Source organism: Charadrius vociferus, unplaced genomic scaffold (assembly GCF_000708025.1).
Source record: "Charadrius vociferus isolate BGI_N301 unplaced genomic scaffold, ASM70802v2 scaffold314, whole genome shotgun sequence".
NCBI lineage: Eukaryota > Metazoa > Chordata > Aves > Charadriiformes > Charadriidae > Charadrius > Charadrius vociferus.
Genome location: NW_009648241.1, coordinates 57,892 through 78,573, shown reverse-complemented (window position 1 = coordinate 78,573; position 20,682 = coordinate 57,892). Strand labels below are relative to the sequence as shown.

The 20,682-nt window shown below is 36.0% G+C and overlaps 1 protein-coding gene across 1 annotated transcript in view; it reads right to left on the bottom strand.

Annotated features, from left to right (window-relative positions):
- LOC104285682 (protein diaphanous homolog 3-like) overlaps window positions 1-20,682 on the bottom strand; it is a 185,149-nt gene that overhangs the window by 109,051 nt on the left and 55,416 nt on the right. The window contains 1 exon segment of the mRNA XM_009884160.1: window positions 1,416-1,655. Coding sequence (XP_009882462.1) covers window positions 1,416-1,655 — 240 coding nt within the window.

Below are 20,682 nucleotides of genomic sequence, written 5' to 3'. Positions count from 1 at the left end.
GTAACCACCTGTAAAGCTAAATAACCTGCAAGCGTGCAAACAGAAGTAACTATGAGATCCTAGATTATCAAATGCATTTAATGCCAGAGTACTATAGAGCTAGGCAGGACTTCAAGCCCATTTTCTGGAATCCTGCCTAGCCATTCGCTCCTTACTTTCATTACCTCCACACACTGGTTCACTTTCCCTATGTGTAGTGCGTCACAATAGTCCTCAAAATGTTAATCTTCTAGATCTTAAATTTTTTCTCCAAGATAATTTTGGAATTTTGATCCTGCTTTGCTAAGTGTCTGTAACAATTACCTTCATTTTTTTTTTCATAAGTATATTTCTTTTTTTGTTACCTTGTACATTAAAAACCCAGAGAATATAACCAGACCTAGGACAGATTCTTGTAAAATCATACCTCAGAAGTAAATGCACCCAACTGGAGAGAGAACCTTTAGTATCTTCTTTCTGAAAGTTTCTCAACAAATTGTACATTTGACTCAATTTCACCTACACTGTATTTCTCTAGGTGGCTGGTGCATGTGAAGTGTTTACTTTAGACTAGAGAAGGTATATAACTTATTCTCTATGAATATTTAAGTTATAGGTATCGCATTCAACACTATAGAACCACAGTCAAAGAATTTTTCTGAAACATGTCAGAGTAAGGGTGATTATCTTAAAGAATGTAGACGTTAATATATTATATTTTCTCCATTGTGTAAAAAGATAAAGAAGCTGAGAGAAGACAAAAAGTACGCACAAACTTCCAAATAATTCCTTTATCATAAGGACTATTACATACATGTGCACTCTGTGCAGATTTCACAGTGGCCTCCCAGAGGGCACAGGAAAAAAAAACAAAAACCACTAAATACAGGGAAGGCAATTAGGATTAGAACTGATTATAAATTAACAGTCAGGGAAGTATAGATGTCTTCTTGTATATACTTTATATAAAAGTTGAAAGTGTGAAAATTCAGGAAAGTTAGAAGAAACAGGGAACTGATGAAACTGAGCAACAACAAAAGAGAATCGGATAAGGAAAAAAAATATGTAAAAGAGAAAACAACTGTATTAAAACAGATTAAATGTGACAGTCTTCAAAGAGCTCAGACATATAAGATTACAACACTACTATGACCACAGTGATACGGTCCTTTCGTAACCTTATTATTTGGGGTTTTTTTTATTATTCCCTCGATATGGAATCTCCTAAAAGTTTAAATGCAAGCCAATCTCAAGATGACTGTAGACAGATTAGCTGTATTCTTCAAACCACCTAAGTGCTAAGAGTTATGAGAAAAAAAGAAAAGAAAAGAAAGAATTAACTGCAGCAAAAACATCAAAACAAGGTGTTTAAGTAACGTAATAAAAACAAATGAAAAAACGAATGTAAAACTCAACATGGATCTTTCAAAACTCACTTTACACAGGGAGCTGAGATTATATCCAAAGGTTTGTGCATTCCGAGAACCCGCATTCATGTAGTTTCCCATTAACAATACTAGTTCCAGCAGCTTGCTAAAGCTTTTACTCTTCTTTATCTCTTCACAGGCAGCACTGACAGCCATGATGTCAGGTTTGATGTTGTTCACCTGCTCCTCAAACTGAAGCTTAAAAAGAATAGCACTGAGCCGTGGCCGTAGTCTCTTCACGTTGCTCATCTGATTGAAAAGAAAATAGGAGATTTCCTTTAAAATTCATGCTACACTTTGGCACTGTACAAATGCATACAATCTGTAATGATTTATTGGTGTGACAGGCTTGAAGAAGCAATATATCTGCTATAACTGATAGCAAATGAACGAATGAATGAGAGACACTTGAGTAAGCAACTGAAATCCCATCTTGTGGTTAATACGAACTGCCCCCATCCTTTCCCAATAACTAGTATGTGTAAGCAATAAAAGATAAAGTGTCATCATATATCACATCTGTCAACCCATATACCAAATCCTATAAAACTAATCCAAGTTTATGACCCAGTACTTGCAAAGTAATAAAAGTAGTTCACAAATTTTGTATAACTCAGGATGTACCAAAACAAGGCAAATCTCATCTTCTGGTGCAAATATTTAAAAGCTGATTTCAATAACAGCTTACTATAAACTTTCAAGAAAATAATAGATTTGAAAAATCTCAGCTATGAAACACCTAATATAGCATACGTTAATACATACTAGTATTCATACCCCACTATCCTACTGGACCTTATACAGTTAATTAGGTAAAGCAGAACACTCCCAGGAAAACAGTAGCTTCTGTAGATCATATGCAAAAGACTTGGCTTTTTCTATGGTTTACTGGTCAGGGAATTTTCAACAGAAGTTTCAATCTTCCCATACAACTTCGCTAATTGAATTGGTACCCAGAGATACTTTGCACATTATTTACTATATCCAAACAAGAAGACTCCAAATTTTACTGCTTCTTTAAATCAAGGAACACTTAATGCATTCAATAAACTGAATCTCTCCATCTCCCAAGTTTCCAACGTAACACTCATCCTTCCAACTCTATCACAGAAATCTTCAAACATTTTTTAGGTACAATCCCAGAAGCTTGCTTTCTTCTATTCTTGCTCCTTTTCTCCCTGCCAAGCATTATATATTCCTTGGTTTTTCCTTCTTCCACAGCAGAAATAATGTTTTCCTCCCTGCTCTGTGGTTCTGTTTGCATGTGAGAAACACTAGTCTCAAATTCTTCCATAAGCCTCTTCCCTCATTTTTCCCTATTCCTGTTTTTTCACCAGTTTGATGAATTCTGTAAGACCTTCTTCCCCATACTTGTGTTTTTTTTTTCTCAAGGCAGGGTTCAAGCCAATAATGCCTTGACAATTCCCAAAATCCTAAACCAGGTGTTGTTTTGTTTTGTTTTTTTTTTAAATAAAACCCCCATACATTATGGTTCGCAGCTATCAGTACTTCTCAATGCAAGAAAGGAAGCAGTAATATTGGCAATTCTCCTACAAAGCAATAGGTCTCATATAGTGGCCTTAAAAAGTTTACCTTTAAAATGGAAATATCCCCCTCCAAACCACAGTGATACCTAAGGTTTTACAGAATATTTCTCAACCCATATCTAGTCCATCAATATGAAAATAGCTCTGACAGTGCAATGTTCACCAGTCATTTGGTGCTGATTATCCCACAGTAGACTCAGTGAAAAGGATAATGGTGACACTCTTCATCCATTTCAGTGTAAAGTCTAACAAGTTATCTTAAACTGATACTGAAGGCTGTCTAATCCAAAAGGTTTGATATAGAAGCAGAAGAGGATGGAATTTACAGTCTATTTTATTGGTTTTACTGTGACAGCAGTAGAAAATAAAATCAGGCAGAGTTAACATTTTATACTACTAAGCCACTTCTGCAATGCCTGCCTGGCAGTGCACCTGATGATGTCCCAATGAAGTAAATATACCATTTGCATTTTAGTTCAGAAAAAAAAAAAAAAAAATGTTGAAGTAAAATACACAATCCTTTCCAATAAACTTTGGTTTGCATCACAGAGCAGAGCGCACAAACAGGATGTCTTTCAGATAAAACTAGGCTGAAAACCAACTCCACTACTAAGCTTTAGTCCACAGAGTGCCTCCAGCCTGGTTCTAAAGTAAAACACTAAAATGTTTATAGTTTAAATGTTAGCTCAGTAAAACTGTAGGCAGATATTCTATACTCATCATACACTAAATAGCACCCAACAGCATAGGTAAACCCACCGAACATACTGCCCGTACAACTTTACACCTAACTTCAGAATAAATACCTAAAAGAATACTAAGGTACTGGACAGAGGCAAGTGTCACAAAGTTATTCTCCCAGCTCCATCAGGAAGAATCAGTATTAAGTCCTTTTCCTCAAACAATTCACTTGCTAGATTTTTATGAGTACTACTACTTCTCAGCATAGTGAGAAGAATATTCTTAACTTTTTTGTTCTCTATTCAGGAAAACTTCTGAGATTGGGCTAGAAAACCACAAAATTCCACTGAAGTTACCCAGATTTTTAATATTTTTCACTACTCAAGGTGCAATAGAGACAATCATTAATATCAAACCATGGAAACTAACACAATAAAGTGTAAGCTGCATTGATTTTAAATGGTACCAAACTAAAGATACCACAGAACCAGCAGATGATGCATCATTTATTGACTCTGAGCTTCTCAGACCAGCAGTTTCTTGAAACTGAAATGATCAGGTACCTTAGATCACAAAGATCTGTTGCACAAATGTAATAAAGCACATATGCATGAAAGATGCAAAGTTTTCACCAGAACCAGTTGGGCTACAACAAATTAAGAAGTTCTGTACATAAGTCTTCAGGATGGATGCAGAAATATGTAATCTAAAAAAATCAGAAACAGAAGTACACGCAACAGAAATGCCATTGGCCTTTTTTTATTATTGTTTTCAAACACACTGAAATCCATCGTTCATGTACAACGCACATTGTTAGTACTATTTGTTTACCTACTTGCTAAGTCAATAATTGATGGGGAGGAGATGGAGAATTCCCGCAGTGATATATGGCTTTCTTTGTGACATGTAATCTACAAATATATTCAAACTGTAAAATCCTTAAACCTTACCATAAGAGATGCTAAGAATTTAAGTGTTGTGATGTTGAGAGTCTTATGTTCATGCCCTATACTTTTTTTATACTCAGCATCTAAGTACATAAGTCTACTTAAGTCCTTACAGTGGAATCCTGAAGAGACAATCCAAATAACTGAAAAGGGAAGTTGAAGTAGAAAGCTAAAGAGTGAGTAGACTACACAAGTCAGACAACTCAGTGTTTGGGTAATGAGTTGTTCTATTTTTCAAGTAATTGTCCATAAGAATATTCTCACTATGTTCAAGTCCAAATGGGAATTGACAACTGAGTTGAGCTATCCAGTAGTAGCTCTCACAGCCCTTTATTCGACAGCAAAGAGAGGTTTTTCTCTCAAATACAGCATAAACCAGAAGGCACCTGCAAGAGTGTGCCATCTGGTAAATGTGTACTTTCACTGTCTGCTTTGTTGATGTCAAGTAAAGGAACATGTCTCAGAAGTTACCCTGACATTACATTTTGATCACTGAATGTGTTTCATTCCTACCACAAGCTCGTAGAGAAAAACACTGCAAGGGCTCCAGTTTCACAATATACCTTCCTTAAAGGATCAACAGTGTGAGGCGGTCAGACCACCTGAAAGCGCTGCCATCCAAAACGTAAAACATCAGTCACAGCCAAGCCGACTAAAGAAGTAAACTGGAAGAGCATCGCGTATGGTTTTCCTCACTGCGACATCAGTGAATTCTACACAGTGCACAGGTAAAAAGTGTGAATTCCTAACACACATCTTTAGGCTCAGGCACTTGAAAAGCAGAAAAAAAATTCACGTAAGAGAGAACCGATACCTTAACAGACCTTTTATCATGTTTAAAGAAGAAGAAAGACGACCCTTCTCAATTTGAAATGAGCAGTCAACATGCCTTAATCTTAGTGAAGACCACCAGCATTCTCAAAAGACCAAACATTTCAGTGTGTGGGAAGTCAATCCACAATAATGGAACAGTATTTTTATTGAGATGTTTTTATGGCTGTGTGGAAAAAGAGTACTTCTTTACCTTTGATGGACTCTTTTTCCCAAATAAATGATAAAGTCAAGAACTGCCAGCTCAAACTTAAAATTACTGATGAGAAATCAGAAAGTCTTCATACTTAAAATGTGGATATGTGTACATGAAAACAATTGAACTGATGACTTCTCAGCCGTGCTAGCACTGATAGAGGGCACATCCTGCTACTCTGTTTCTCCAACTAGAATTATAAACATCTCGAATTTGGACCACTGACTCAATTTCTTGCAAATCCAAGATTTTCCTAAAGGATATTCAGGACAAAAGAGAAGGGAGTGTACTGTAAGTGACACGGGAACACCACCCATCAATTACCTCCAAGCTGCACATCCACTCTTGTCTTGTGGATGATAGTGCATGGATATACAGTGCAGAAAATCCCTGGTACTGTTTTTGATGGCATTACGTTCAACAAAGATGGACTGGCAAGGCATCTCAGAAATGGGGGCATTCCTTTTTAATGCTCCAGAAGTCACCTCTCTGATGAAATACATCTGAATTGCCAATGGAAACTACAACACAGCTGTCAAAATAAGCTGAGTCTACAGTCTTCATGATGAAATTCACAAATAGGTATGTTCTACTATGAAAAGAAAGAGGTTATTTTTTTGTCTTATCCAAAAAATACAATCAGATTTACTGACATCTTGATCAGAATGGAACGCAGAGACAGCTTTTGTTTCTCCAAGTTGAGTTTAGACAATGGTATTTTCCTAAGAAGGAAGCATCCAAGAGCGGGAGGGTCTGAAATTGCCAAATTCTTCTATTTTTAGAAGACCTAACAGATGTCAGGAAAGCTATTTTCATTAAAAGGTACATATGGAGCAGATGCCACTAGACTGAAAAACTTTCCTCATGGGAAACCAAGTCAAGAGTTTAACATAGGTAAAAACCCTCTGTAAAACCTCTAATTCAGCCAGATAGCAAAAATAAATAAATTTATACCGTAAGTCATCGAGGAATTTGAAATAGAATACTATAATACAATCTCAAACAAAATGAAGAAAAGTTTCTAAAAGTAAAACAGATCTAGCTGTATTCCAGATGGAAAAATCTGATCAATTTCACTCTAAAATAAATGCATTATCTTCTGCCTGGCTACTACCAGGAATCTACCTCCTAATGAAGAGTAAGTCTACACTATTACTTAAGAGTCTCCCAACATAGAGACCATGAAGGTACAGACAGATGATCAAGGTCTGGATGGAAACATCTGAAAACCATGACAGCAGGCTTAATACTTTCCATCAGGTTGAACCACCATAACTCCAACATAAAAGTAGAATTTGATACTATGTAATTGCTCAAGCAATATATAGTGGTAACAGACCACAATAGCAGCTGATTATGATGTGTTTGATGTGACAGACATGACCCATTTCAAAAAAGCTCAGATCTTTAGCACATTCATATCTAGTATAGTCTTCTCTATTGACCAAACAAGGTGCCCAAGTTAATTTCCTAAGCAGGAAGGTACGTATCTATGATGAGGGTAAGGAAAAAGCATTCCTATCGTGGATCTTCTGTAGTCCTGTCAACAGAGAATTCAGTAATGACTGTGGAATTTTAATCCATATGGTTATGTAGTGTGTTTGGAGCCACAGATAATCTGTAGCAAAAACAGTCTGACATGAAGTGTCACATAAGTGAATACTATGGAAGACAGCTTGCATACCTTGGAGAAAACTCCCCAGTTTTACAAAATGATCACAGGGAAAGTAAATCCTAAAGCACTCAGGCTCCACAGGAGCTGCATTGAGCTCTAAAGTCTGAAGCTGGAACAGGTGAAATGTCTACATAGTAATTTCAAGCTCCAGGGATCTAAGAGGTATTGACTAGCCTCAAGATTTTTTCAGCACAACTGCCCTACATTAGCCAGTCATTTGGATGCCTTGCTCAATTTAGGTGGCGAAATTCCAAGAACCTTTGAATTTGCTGAGAGTCAAAATGGCAGGATCATGTACTGATCATGGTCCTTACTCAAAACAGAAGTGTTTTTCTTAAGATGTTCAAATCGCAATATGAATATTAGAGGATTGATTACATTTCTAGTGAAGAAAAAGCATCAAATGAGATTCAGGACAGGCTCTTGAGACATTTAGAGGAATCTGCAAAGTGAATGGCTGGAGGCAAAAAATGAGGACACCCTTCAGATAAAAAGCCTTATTGATCTGAAGTTGTATAGAGATATCTACCAAGAAGAAAACTGAAAGAGATAGCCTATGTTTCTCCTAGAAGAAACAACCACCAACCACTTCCAGCCGTCTGAATTAACATCAAACAACAATAAGACAATTTTTTTTTAAACCTATTCTTTAGATAAGCCACCCAAAATAGTTTTACCAGAACTGAACAGGGATAAGAGTGAGACCTGCTGGTACAGAATCTTTTACAAGAACATTCCTCTATGATTCAGCATCAGTCTCAGTGATACAGAAGAAGTTACATAATTCAATCCAATGGCAATCTGCAAACAACTGCAGATCATGATGGCCACTTTCAGAATATATTTCTGGAGCCTGGTTCTCCACTCTATCCAGGTTCAAAGTTTGAAAGACACCGACATTACAGGAGTTATGGATGTTCTCCCTCTAAACAAAACAAGTAACTTGACTGCAATTTGTCATAAAGATTTTTTTTTTTTTTAACCGTCACAGATGGTATATAATATCAAGTTAATCTTTGGCATCACTCCTGGAAAGGATGGAATTACTGATAGACAACACTTCCAAGGAAGGGCAGCAGATACACATAACTTCTGGAAAACAACAGAAGAAGGTAAGGTTTACAGACAGAAATTAATACAATCAAAACATCTCACAGCACAGATGCACCTCACCAGTTCAGGATTTTAAAAAAAACAGAAATATCCCTAGATATAGCTGTGCTCAAGCATCAAGTATTAGAAATGGCAGAGTACACCTCTACAGATACAGTGATAGTATGGTATTTTGCAGACAACAGTGAAAAACATTAATACATTCTGAGTTATCCTCAATGAGGACATACAGGTGAAACCATCAGCTGAATATGGAATTGATCATTTTAACTGTCTGCTGAATTATTTAAGACAAACTAGCCTTCATCAGGCCTCACTCTAATCTTCAATTTACTCTAGTGAAATCTTTTCCTTTGGTACGAACTCATTAAAAACACATCCATCAATGAACAGGCTGTGAAGCCACGTGAGGATTGCTTGCCAAATTCTATTTGGGTTAGCTATCAGTGTATTTCACAAGGTCTGGGCATTAATTATTTCTGAAACAATATTTCATAATTCTCTCAATTTTATCTTTGAGTAAATAAAAGTGATCAAGGTAAAATCTGTGGGTTTTTTTTTCACTCCCGGACAATATGGGAACATATTTTCAAATATCTCAAGTTTTAAGAAAAGAAATAAAGCAGGAGCTATCACATGTGGCTCTTGAGACACTATTCTCAGGTGTGAGACTGTCAAAACAGTTGCCTACACCCAAGGTCCAACATCCATTAACAGCATCCTGACAAGTATTAGCAACTTTTTACAACAAAAGTGTTTATAAAGAACGTCAAAATTATGATTTTTTTTAAATGGAATTGCATTTATGGATTTAAAATCATACTAATAAATTAAATATGTCCAGGACTATTTTATACCACTAAGGATTACAGGCACTGACGAGTCTACATGCTTACTACTGGATTCAGCTCCCTCCATGCAGCATAACCAAATGAGAACTACTTTTGGGAACAGTTCTTGGTGCAACAGGCAGTTAACATACATTGGCACGGACAGGCCTGAAGCCTTAGCCCTGTTATGTGGGTGAGAGCGTAGGGAGAGGTGAATGTGTGCTGCTGGGGAGTTGGTGGGGAACTATAGTTACAGGACATGGTGGGGAACTATAGTTACAGTAATGCCCTAACCCTAGCGCATGTAGCGATAGGATGAGGGGGAATGGCTTCAAACTGGAAGAAGGTAGATTTAGGATAGATATTAGGAAGAAATTTTTCCTTTTGAGGGTGGTAAGGCACTGGAACAGGTTGCCTAGAGAAGCTGTGGAAGCTCCATCCCTGGAGGTGTTCAAGGCCAGGCTGGATGGGGCTTTGAGCAACTTGGTCTAGTGGGAGGTGTCCCTGCCCATGGCAGGGGGGTTGGAACTCAATGATCTTCAAGGTCCTTTCCAACCTAAACCATTCTATGATTCTATGACATTCTTAGCTGGAGCAGCAAGAAAGTTTAACCTATCAAAACAACATGCAATTCTCTAAAGAATCAGTTATATTTTGAGTATTCTGGCACTAATCTATATAAACTGCATCCCAAAATAACTTGGGGAGGGTGGGGGCAAAGATCTGGAGACATCTGATATGGGACCAAACACTGCCACGCACCTCTGCCTCCAGAAGTGTCCTGGGATGGCAGGCCCAAGAGGTGCAGGGATGCCTCCTAGACGCTCAGCTTTTGAAGAGCTGGAACATGCTTGTATCCAGCCTCCCTATGATGTGCTGCTCTGTCTTCCCCATGATAAAAAAGGGAAGATGTGCTTTGTAACCATTATAACTCACCTTAGTAAACTTACCTTCCTCTGTCTTATTCTTGAGTCCTCAACTATCTTGACAGGATGCTCAGCTCATGAGATCTCCTGCTGTCTCCCCAGCTGTACTCAGAAATTGTTTGGGAAAGTGCTATTCTGCACAGGCCGAAAGCATACCCATGTCTATTCTAATGAATCAGCACTACAGACAATTAAGGTTCAATGTCCAAAAGCATTCTCCAGTGCTTTTTAGGTGATTAGTATAGACACAGCCTTAAAATGTCATCTGGTGATTTATCGTCCCTATAACTGCTAAAAATAGTGGGATACAAGATGGTTCAGAAAGTTGCTTTCAAAACAATGAATAATATTCAAAATCATTATAAAAAATTATGAGAACTGAATTTGGGTGGTTTGGGTCACTATTATTCCCTGAATGATGTTAGTACAAAAAAAGGAAAAGCCACCAAGGCCATGAAGGACTGCATATGTGAACAATGCTTATAGACCAAAAAGAACAAAGGATTTCAGGATATCCTACAGAAAGCAAAACTATGTGGATTCTCACGTGCAATGAGTTATTTTAATCAACCATTATTTTGCTTCCTCTCAAATACAAATATGTTGAAGAGTAAGAAAAAAAACCCAAACCCATCCAACATTTGCCTCAAGTATTTTCAGCATAAAACAGCAATGCAAATGAATTCAGTAAATCTTCATCATTCCAAAATCTCTTCTTCTGAATTTAGAATTACAACTTGCATGCACAAAACTTGAGGTAACTGTAACTCAAAAAATGGGGTATCATTCTGTGTTACCAACTCCTTAATATTAATCCCCTAATAAAATCCAGCTTACAGTTTGAGCCAAATTTTCAAGTGGCTTGCTTGGTAAAGGCAGAGATCAGATAATCACGCTCTCACCTAGATTTTAACTGAGATTTGTGATATGATATCCTAGATGCAGAAGTATTTCTTTTCCTTATAAATGTGTTTTTAAAAGTACGTATTTAAGCAGTGATATACTAATTGCAATATTTGGACATTTTGGTCAGTGTATACACAGAATAAGCAGGGAAACATCCTGCACCCCATTCTGCTTTCCTATGAGAGAATCAACTAAGTCACCCAAAAAGGTCATTAGCTTTGTGTGGTTCATAAGACGTCCAGTTAGAGACTCCACAGTCCCCCTAGTCAGTCAATTCTATTGTTTTGTTATTCACACTATCAAAAAAAATTTCCTGTTGTCTAACCTGTATCTTTTTGTCAAAAATGGAAGCCTACTACATACTGCTGTACTAACCATCAGTGTTTATGATAAGTTATTCCCTTCCTTTTTCCAGTCTTCCTATACACATTTTAAAAGAACACTTTGCCTCGGTCTTAAGCTAAAGAACTTACAAACAACATTGCTTCATAGTATGTATTTCCATAACTATCTTCATTAGCCATCTCTGGAGTTTCTGTAGTGGTACACCCAATGATGTACTAAACACCTCCAAAGAGGATGTAATATTCTAGCCGAGGCTTCAGCAGTAGTGAATAGAGGAACATTCACAAGTTTTACAGGCTATATTTGTACTTCTACATTTCAGTAGAAGTAGTTTCCTTCAAAACGAGGACGTGACTGATTCACATATGACTTACGATCCTCTACAACTCACATTCTTCATCAGAACTGCATCTCTTAACTATAGACTTTAACTCTAAAATCACTGCCATCTAAATCTTGATTCACTGATGCTCCTAAAATATTTTTCACTGTCATTAAGCAACCTATACTTCTCCAAAACTCTTTAGTAAAAAGAAGCACCCAACAAAAAGGAAATTATTCAAGGGTCAGTAACAACAGAGCAACACAACAAGAGGATGATTACTGTAATCTGGATTACAACGCTTCTGATGCAAAGAAAGAATAGTGTATCCAACCACTGCCCCCTCAAAAAAAAAAAAGTATTGCTTGAAATACAAATTATGTCAACACATCTGAAATACTTAGATGTACGTTTCTCCTTCTCACATTCTTTTAAACACTATATTTACTCCACAAATAAAAAATGAGAGTTGTCTGTCTACAAGTTCTTTTTCAAGTGCATGTTTTCTTGCTGAACGGGTTTATAGAAGTGAGTAAGAAGAGTCCAACGTCTTCTTTTTCTCAGTAGCACTTCCTATCTGCAGGATAGACATTCAAAAAAGACCTTTTTTCTCTGGCTACATCACTAGGTCAAGATGATTTCTTCCTGCTGTATAGTTCCTTAACAGAAATATTAAAGGTTAGTACAAATAGAAATGTGTGCATGTAAGCAGTAGAAGACTTGGCAGCCCAAGGGTCACCAGAATGAGCAGTATTTGTTCTCAGGACACCATTCCCAGCAGGTTGCAGGACATCAAATAGGTTATTCTTTTTCTTATTAGCCCACCAGCAAACCGCAAGTATGTATTTTAAACATAGATTCCAAACAAGGGAAAGAAAACAGTGGGCAGCAACCTGGCCTAACATTTACAGGATGCTGAATTTAGGAGATTCTGAGATAAAGACAACCTCATGGCAACTAATGACTCCTGATCATATAAAAGATCTGTCCAAAAACTAACTTGCTGTCACCAAGCAAGAACCACAGAGACATAACATGGTGCTGAGAAAGTCCCTTGTCCTCTGTGCTGCACATCAGCAGTCCTGGCCAGACTGCTTGGATACACACACCGTGGTCTTCAGAAGAACGTGGGTATGAAAGAACAAGTGAATTAAATCTATAACAGACTGAGCAGGTAAAAATCAATTTACATTAAGATTTTGCAAGTAAAAAACACTTGCTCCTTTCCCTAAGATCTCACACTGACAGGTTTCTTTCTATGCTCATTTTTCCATGCAAGCCTGAAACTTAAAAGCTTTAGGTTACTGTAAACTTTTCCTCTGTATTTATTCTTCATCTTAGAAGAAAGTTCAGAAAGTTTACTTCAAACAAGCAAGCAATAAGATGCCCTTACCAGTAGCTTCATAACCCTGACAGTTTTAATATCTCAGAAAAAAAACTCAGTCAGATCTAATTAATACAAATGAACAATAACAGAAGATAATCTTTAGTACTTGAATATTTTACATTCAAAAAGCACTGAACAAATTTGAACTTGAACTGTTCAAACAATTAGAAGGAACAATGGTTTATTTTTCAACTCTCCACCAGTCTCTCAAATAAGCACAGATTTCTTTTCTTACATTATGTTTTTTAAAAGGCTCTAACCTTGCTTGCCTCAAATTAATACCACTGTATTATTGTATCACATTCTTAACTATGCTATATTTGAGAAAGTTATCTCCATTACTACTTCTTCTTCTTACTTTCAAAAAGTCCTACACAGCTTTTAACTGTGACTTAGAATCCCATTTAACGTGGAATTCCTATTTATTTACAAGATAATCTGTTGTTAAAAAAGGTTCATAAGGGTTCTTGTTGAAAAACTACTCTACAAGTCATGTTTCCCAATAAACAGCTGATCTAGAAACTTCTGTGTTTTGCTTCCTTCAACATACTTATATTTTTCTTTTATTCTGCCATCCTTAAGTTCTTTTCCTGTAAACTTTAATTGCACCTCCGTGGTCCAAATCCCACATTTTACCTGTCCTTTATACGTAAGATTACCCATGGTGGTGTTTCTCCTTTTAAGTTTCCCACAAGAGAATATCTAAATGAACATTATTTTTTTCTGAAGTTATTAGCATCTTCACTTGTCAGCTAAATGGGGGCTTTAGATGGCCTAAGCAAGAGATAAGAAAAGTAGGGCTGTCCCCAAGTGAGTCAACAGTGGACTCATGCCAGAACACTGTCAGTGCCTGGAGTACCAAGAAAAAGCATAGTCTGATGGAGTAGAACTGAAGCAGTGTTAGATTAGCTCACATAGCTTTGGAAAGCCCCTGTTGCTCCTCAAAAGCCACACAATACCCTAAGAGTTATAGTAAGAGGGAAAACAAACAAACAGACAAAAACCAATCAAGCAACCACACAGCTAAACCAGCTATGTATATTGGTTTCTGCCTCAACTGTAACTGGACATATGTTGCATAGTCACCAATGTTCAAGACAGACATCGTGCTATGCCACCCAGACAAAACCATTAAAGTTAAACGGAAGCTGAAACTCAAGATGACCGAATAATAGATAGAACAGGGGACAATATAATTATGCGCAGTTAATATGAGAAACTCTTCAACGTCTGGCAGGAACTTGTCCAGTATTGCATGGAACTAAGAGAAAACAAAAGGAGTGAAATCATCAGGGCTTCAGTAAAAGGACACAACACCACAGCTGATAAATATATTCAAAGCTAGTGGCCTTTGGAAGAAGCAATTGAGAATTTCATACACAGCCAGGATCACATAGTTTTGAATGAAACCAACCTTTAAGAATTTCACACAATCAAGATAAGGAACTTTACTAGCTAGAGAATAAGAGTGAGAAAGAAACTGAAATAGAAAAGAAAAAGAAGAAAATTTGTTTACATGAGGAAGATAGAAGGACAAAACCCAGCAATGACCTCATCATCAACAGTGGAATACAAAGAAAAGATAAACCATCAACACTGTTAACAGGGATGAAGTAAGAACACAGCTAAACTTATATTTTGATAAGAGCCATTGAATATATTGATACAGCAGAGTGAATGTCTAAATGACAGGCAAGATATATTCTAAAGAATATGCAATGGACCAACTTTTGAAGTGAACAGTTCAGAGAGAAAGAAGTTACTGCAAGCATGAATGGAGATAACAATACATGGATAAGTGGTTCTACTTGTCCAAAAAAGTTGAAGAGACAAGACAAATATTTGGCAAAGACAGACAAACTAAATGCCAAACTGCTTGCACTAAGAAGAAAACAAGAGTCAAAAAGTTTAAATCTGGCTGATAACAAAATCTAGGATCAAAAAAGTGGAGATGACAAGAAGTAAAAGAAAAGTGACTGCTATATGAATCAAAGGACATTGCGTCAAATAGTCTTCTCCTACAGAAAATTTCCTCCCCAGTTTTTGTCATACAAACAAAAAAACCCACCTACTTTCCACTGCTCTCACAGTGCAGGAAATTCTTTATACACATGCATAAACATGTTTCACAACCGTTTTGTAAAAAAAAAAAAAAGGTATATCGCATAGTTCAGCACATAAAGTGCAGTCAGGTAAATATTAGTTTTGTAGCTAAGATATAATTGCCCAGGCCTGATTTAGAAATGTCAAACAGAAAATGCTTTATTTGTAACAATGATTTCCAAACTCCAGTTATTTCAGAAATCTCAATTGTTATTTAGTAAAAATATCTTCTTAAACTGGGATAAAGCACCATTTAGTTAATATTTTTCATTTTTCTTCTAGAAAATTCAAAACTATTGCTTGACATCCCAACATTTATTTCTAATTTATTATTTCTTGATTCCAACTGTTCTTTCACTAGAATACTCAGAAATCTTATAGATATATGATGTGAGATTAATTATCATATTCTTACAATATTCAAAAGCTTACAAGTGGTTTCCAATCCACTCCTTGACTGTGAGGACCAAAAAAAAGGAGGAATCAAAGACAAATTCAAAAAGTGATCCAACAGTTCTGCGGTGTTTTGTCATCTTGTTTCTGTGGTAGAGAGATATTTAATCAGTATACTTTAAGAACTCAATTTCTTCTTTGCCCAATAAATTTTAGCAAAATAGGTCAGTGGTTCAGTACCTTTATCACCTCTTATGCAAAAGAATCAAAGAAATAGGCTCTATTGTATACTTTATGTATAACAAAATCTTCTAGGGCAGGATAAGACTCCATAAGAACAAAAGCCTTTGGAGAAAGATGTCTGAAATGCAAAGCATCATTGTTGATGGCAAACACACTGGGTTTTCTTTCAGATGAAAGCAAAATATACACCTGTACTCAGGAGCAAGGCTTGAACCGTGGTATGGCAATAGTTTGTCGATGAAAATCCATTAAACAGATAACTGCATTTTAAGTATTATTCATGATCAATAAATCTAACTAGTGACTATTATATCAACTTCACTAAAAACAGATGAGGCTGACATTACTGAATGATTTAATTCAGGGGTTGTACGAGATAATCCTTGGAGGATCCCAAACCATTCCATGATTCTCCTTAATCCTTGTTTATTTGATATGATGACAGAGACTATAACCAAAATTAGGAAAAAATAAATAAATCTGTAACCAATACTTTTATCTCAGTTGGGAAAACTCAGAGGGGGGGAGGGGGACGGGACAAAAACACCAAAAAAACCACACCACCAAAACACCCAAACTTCTGTCAACAGTCACCTACCAAGACATCATCTGGCTGAAACCCCATTCATCTCAGATGGGTCTCACATTGCAAGTGTGCAAATGACTATTTATTTCTAAACACAAAGATAGTCTTCTTTATTAATTTTTTTATAGACTATATAACTCAGTATCAGTCACAATCAATGAAACCTCCAACAAAATCATATAAAGGTGAAAGTACTTAAGGAGGAAGTTTATTGCACTGAGTAAACTAAGTACAAAACATGAGCTACAGTAAAACAAAATGCAATCGAATATTTAAATTTTGGCAAGCACAAGCATACTTCTTCAAGAACTGGAGCAACAAAATACAGCATTTAAAACAACATCAACCTAAGACAATACTGCAAAGCTAAGTCACAACGCTTAATAAGACGAACAGATTTAACAGGTTTCATAAAACTGGCTCCATAGAAGCCCCCAAAAAAACCCCAAACTCCACAGTAATAGGTGATAATATCTGTGTTCTGAGACATCAGCTTGGAGTAAGCGAAAGAAAGAACATACAGGAAAATAAAGTAGTTTATCTAAAGAAAACCTTAAGTCTGGAAGAGAAGATAAGGCTAATAAAGGATTTATTTTATACTTACTGCTGAATGAACAGCAAACATAAAAGTGCAAAGTAACTTAAAAAGAAGAGGATAATTGCAGAAACCACAAAAGCAACCCATAGAGTCATCAGGAAAAAAAAAAAAAAACACCACCAAAACCAATCTACACTCATGAAGGAAACCTGAAACGTTTAGAGTCATGCCCTCAATGTCTTTAAGCCAACAACAAAAGTTAATTAACTTTGGTTGAAGGAAAACATACAATACTGTAACAGTCACAGCATGCCAGTATCTCAGTAAGTGTCTAGCTGGCTTTTTGAGTATCAAATCTTGACTTTGAATTTAAAGCCAGAAGGATAACAGGTTTCCATTATAATTTTTTTTATTACCACACAAGTAGCAATTATCAGTTTATTCACTACCTAGGGTCTTCCTTGAGATTCAAATAGTTTAGTCTTTCCCTTAACCAAAACTTTAGAGCAAATTAACACGGGATCTCCAAATTCTCCGAAATACCATAATTACAGGACACTATTTACCTAAAGATAAACCTGAAAATCTTGTATTGCATGTTTGAATGTGATACTCCTCATTTGAGAATAGCAAAAAATGAGGCACAAACCAGCAATTTTAAGAAAAAAACCCAAACAGCTACACTGAAAAAAATCATATTTGTGTCAACAGCAGTTCTTAAAGAAATGAGTAGACATGCTCAGCCCACTCCACAGTGAGAATAAAACAAAAAACACATGAGAGGCTGATGGAGATTGAAGAATCTTGATGAAAACCAAATGTGTAAGATTCCATATTTAAAGAGTAAAAAAAATCTGACTTATTCAAAACTTCCTCCCTCCAAGAGAAACAAATAAAGTTTCATCTTAAAAACTAACTGTAGTTTGTTCTCTGAAGTCAGCTCTACTACATGTATAGATGGTGCAACACTAGAAAAATCGTGCCTACTGATGGGATTTGGTTTTGTTGAGGTTTTTTTAATGCTTTGCATGGAAAACTAGGGAAAGCGCACACTTGCACTGTTCAGTGGGAACCTGGTTGTTCCTGCAAAAATAAACTCCACCAACTTTTGAGATATAAGAACTCAGTATTTAATGCAACGTTTTTCTTAGGTATCACATTGCCTCATTTTTTTAAGACAAATTTATCAACTCTGTTGGGCCACATCCAGCAAAACTTGACCAAGAGTACTCCTGGTCTAGCTCTTCTCATCATACTGACGGTCCCATCTAACTGAATTGGTACATCTGAAAGAAATAACTAACAGTTAAAAATGTCTACCAATAATGATGCTTCTTGTCGATTGATACAAATCAATCAATGTCTTAAAACAGATAATTTCAAATGTATTTATACTTCAATACTACCAGATTTCCAAAAGCACAGTAAAAGAACAGTGAAATAAAATTAATTATTGCTTAAGATTACAGAAAATTGTGAATCAAGTTCCAGGGGTGCTTTAAAATATATCCTCATTTCCATAATAACAAATAGGTAGTGCTGAAAGGGGATGAATTAAAGAATTAATGTGATTGAACTAACACAAATGTGTAGAAGAGCTTATACAGAAATTTTATTACTTATAACAATACACACAGCAGAAGAGAGCTAGATCACAGAATACCATACTGATAGCAGGAAGGTTCACTGGTTATCAAGCAGACACCTTTTTCCTTGCCAACTAAAGTACCTTTTTAGAGAAAACTGATCAGGATAGCCTATTCTATAGTTGTACAATAGTGAGGATACTGTTAGCATTACAGAAACAATAACACGGTATTAAAACCACTGCTAATAAATGCTCAAATACTACAGGAGTGTTTCTGAAAGAATTAAAACTAGAGATGAGTCTTTAAAATACAAAATAGCACCTGTTATGATGGCCTGATGACAGCAAAAACAAAAAAATAAACACTTTCTTCCCCATAAGCCAAGTTTCTTTCCAGAAGACATCTTATATTAAGTGTTAGAGGGCTTCTGATCAATTGGAAAATGTTGATGTTTTCCATTTCAAATTTATTACTGTTATTAGTATGTCCCATTGTAGTAAATCTAACATTTTTAAAGAGCAAAAGACAGACTTGTCAGCTGAATGAGGCTCAAAATATGAAACAAAAAAAGCAAAGCAAGCTTTAACCTATGTGAAATTAATTTTTAAATGTCTTTTTTTTAACCAATGTTTATTCTTGATAATAAAGTAAAAAAAAAAAAATGTTTGCTACTTAATTTTGTATTTTAGTAATTCAGTCAAAATGTATAACCCTGCATGTAACTGTCCTATATAAGTATTTCCCCATCGAGTCAGTTACATACATATTGCTGTTGGAATGATTTGGCATGGTCAAATAGGTGTCTACTCCTCAGCCAGTCCAGTTCATGGTCAAATTTACTGTTGTAAATCCATCTTTAGTGCCATTTTGCCATAATTTGTCAGACTCAAACGAAGCTGCTGAAGTTCAGACAGGGGCTTATCTCTGTCATCCTGGCAGACACAGTTTGAAACAAGGTTATCAGGGCGAAGCATCGTGCTCAGTCTGCTTTATTCAGCACAGGACTCTTGAATTTTTCTCAGTAAGACTGATACACGCGAGCTTCTCCTCCACATCAAAAATCTACCCTTTAAGTTTTCGAACATTAAATTTTCTGGAAACCCATGAACTTTTAATATTATTGAACAGAAGTGCAGCACTTACAGAGCTCAATTCCAGAACAGAGTAGATTATTTTTTAAAATTATTTTTTAAAAGGAAAACTAATGTTTGATGTTCACTTAAAACTTTAAAAATACAACCCAAAAATGTTTACATTAAGACAGTCCAGTTCAGACAAGCACAGAAAGACTTGTAATCTGCGGCACCAAACAGCACAAGAAAAAAAAAAAAAATGAAACGGAGTTCAAAGTCTGTAAAATATTCCATTACTAGCTTTTTCCTCTTTTCCTGTGTTGCTTAATACAGTGTCATCTAAATGTCTGGGTCAGGCAGATTTGTATTATAAGACTATGGTAGAGGTAAAAATGCAACAGATTGTTTCATTTTCTTTTCCACCCTCACTCTTCCCAACCATTTTTTTTCCCCCTCTTCCTTTTGTCCTTTATCAACTCCTCTCCAAACATTTAAACTTTCATTCCTAGGGCACCACCCATCTCGTATACTGATTGAGATATGGGCCTATAAAGAAACATAGTCTTAGGAAATGTATGTATTACAATACATTACTTAAATTTTGAACATGTGAAACTCCAGACTAAACCTAGTACATCTGATTTCTAATTTCATCAGATTCTTTATTGGCATTTAAGATGAAGACTAATTTCGAGAACAAGGAAGTTTGAAGAATCTAACATAGCCATTTTACCCTACAGGATTTGAAGAAATCTGTTGAGGGAAGATGAAAGTGAGAAGGCGGCGATAACTCTTATATCAGATAACAAGCCTGCCATACCATAAATCTGGCTATACATTCCTAGGATGCCCAACTAACATTTACTGTGTATCAGTGGCAGTATTAGTCCATGTTCAAGAAAGAAATAACAGACAAGAGTGGAAAAAAAACCCACAACACAACAACAAACTTTCAAAGCCTACAACCATGGAAAATCAAAAAAGAATTTGAGAAAATCGAAGGTACAATTTAAGTCAACATAAATTATATTTTAAATTTATTAAA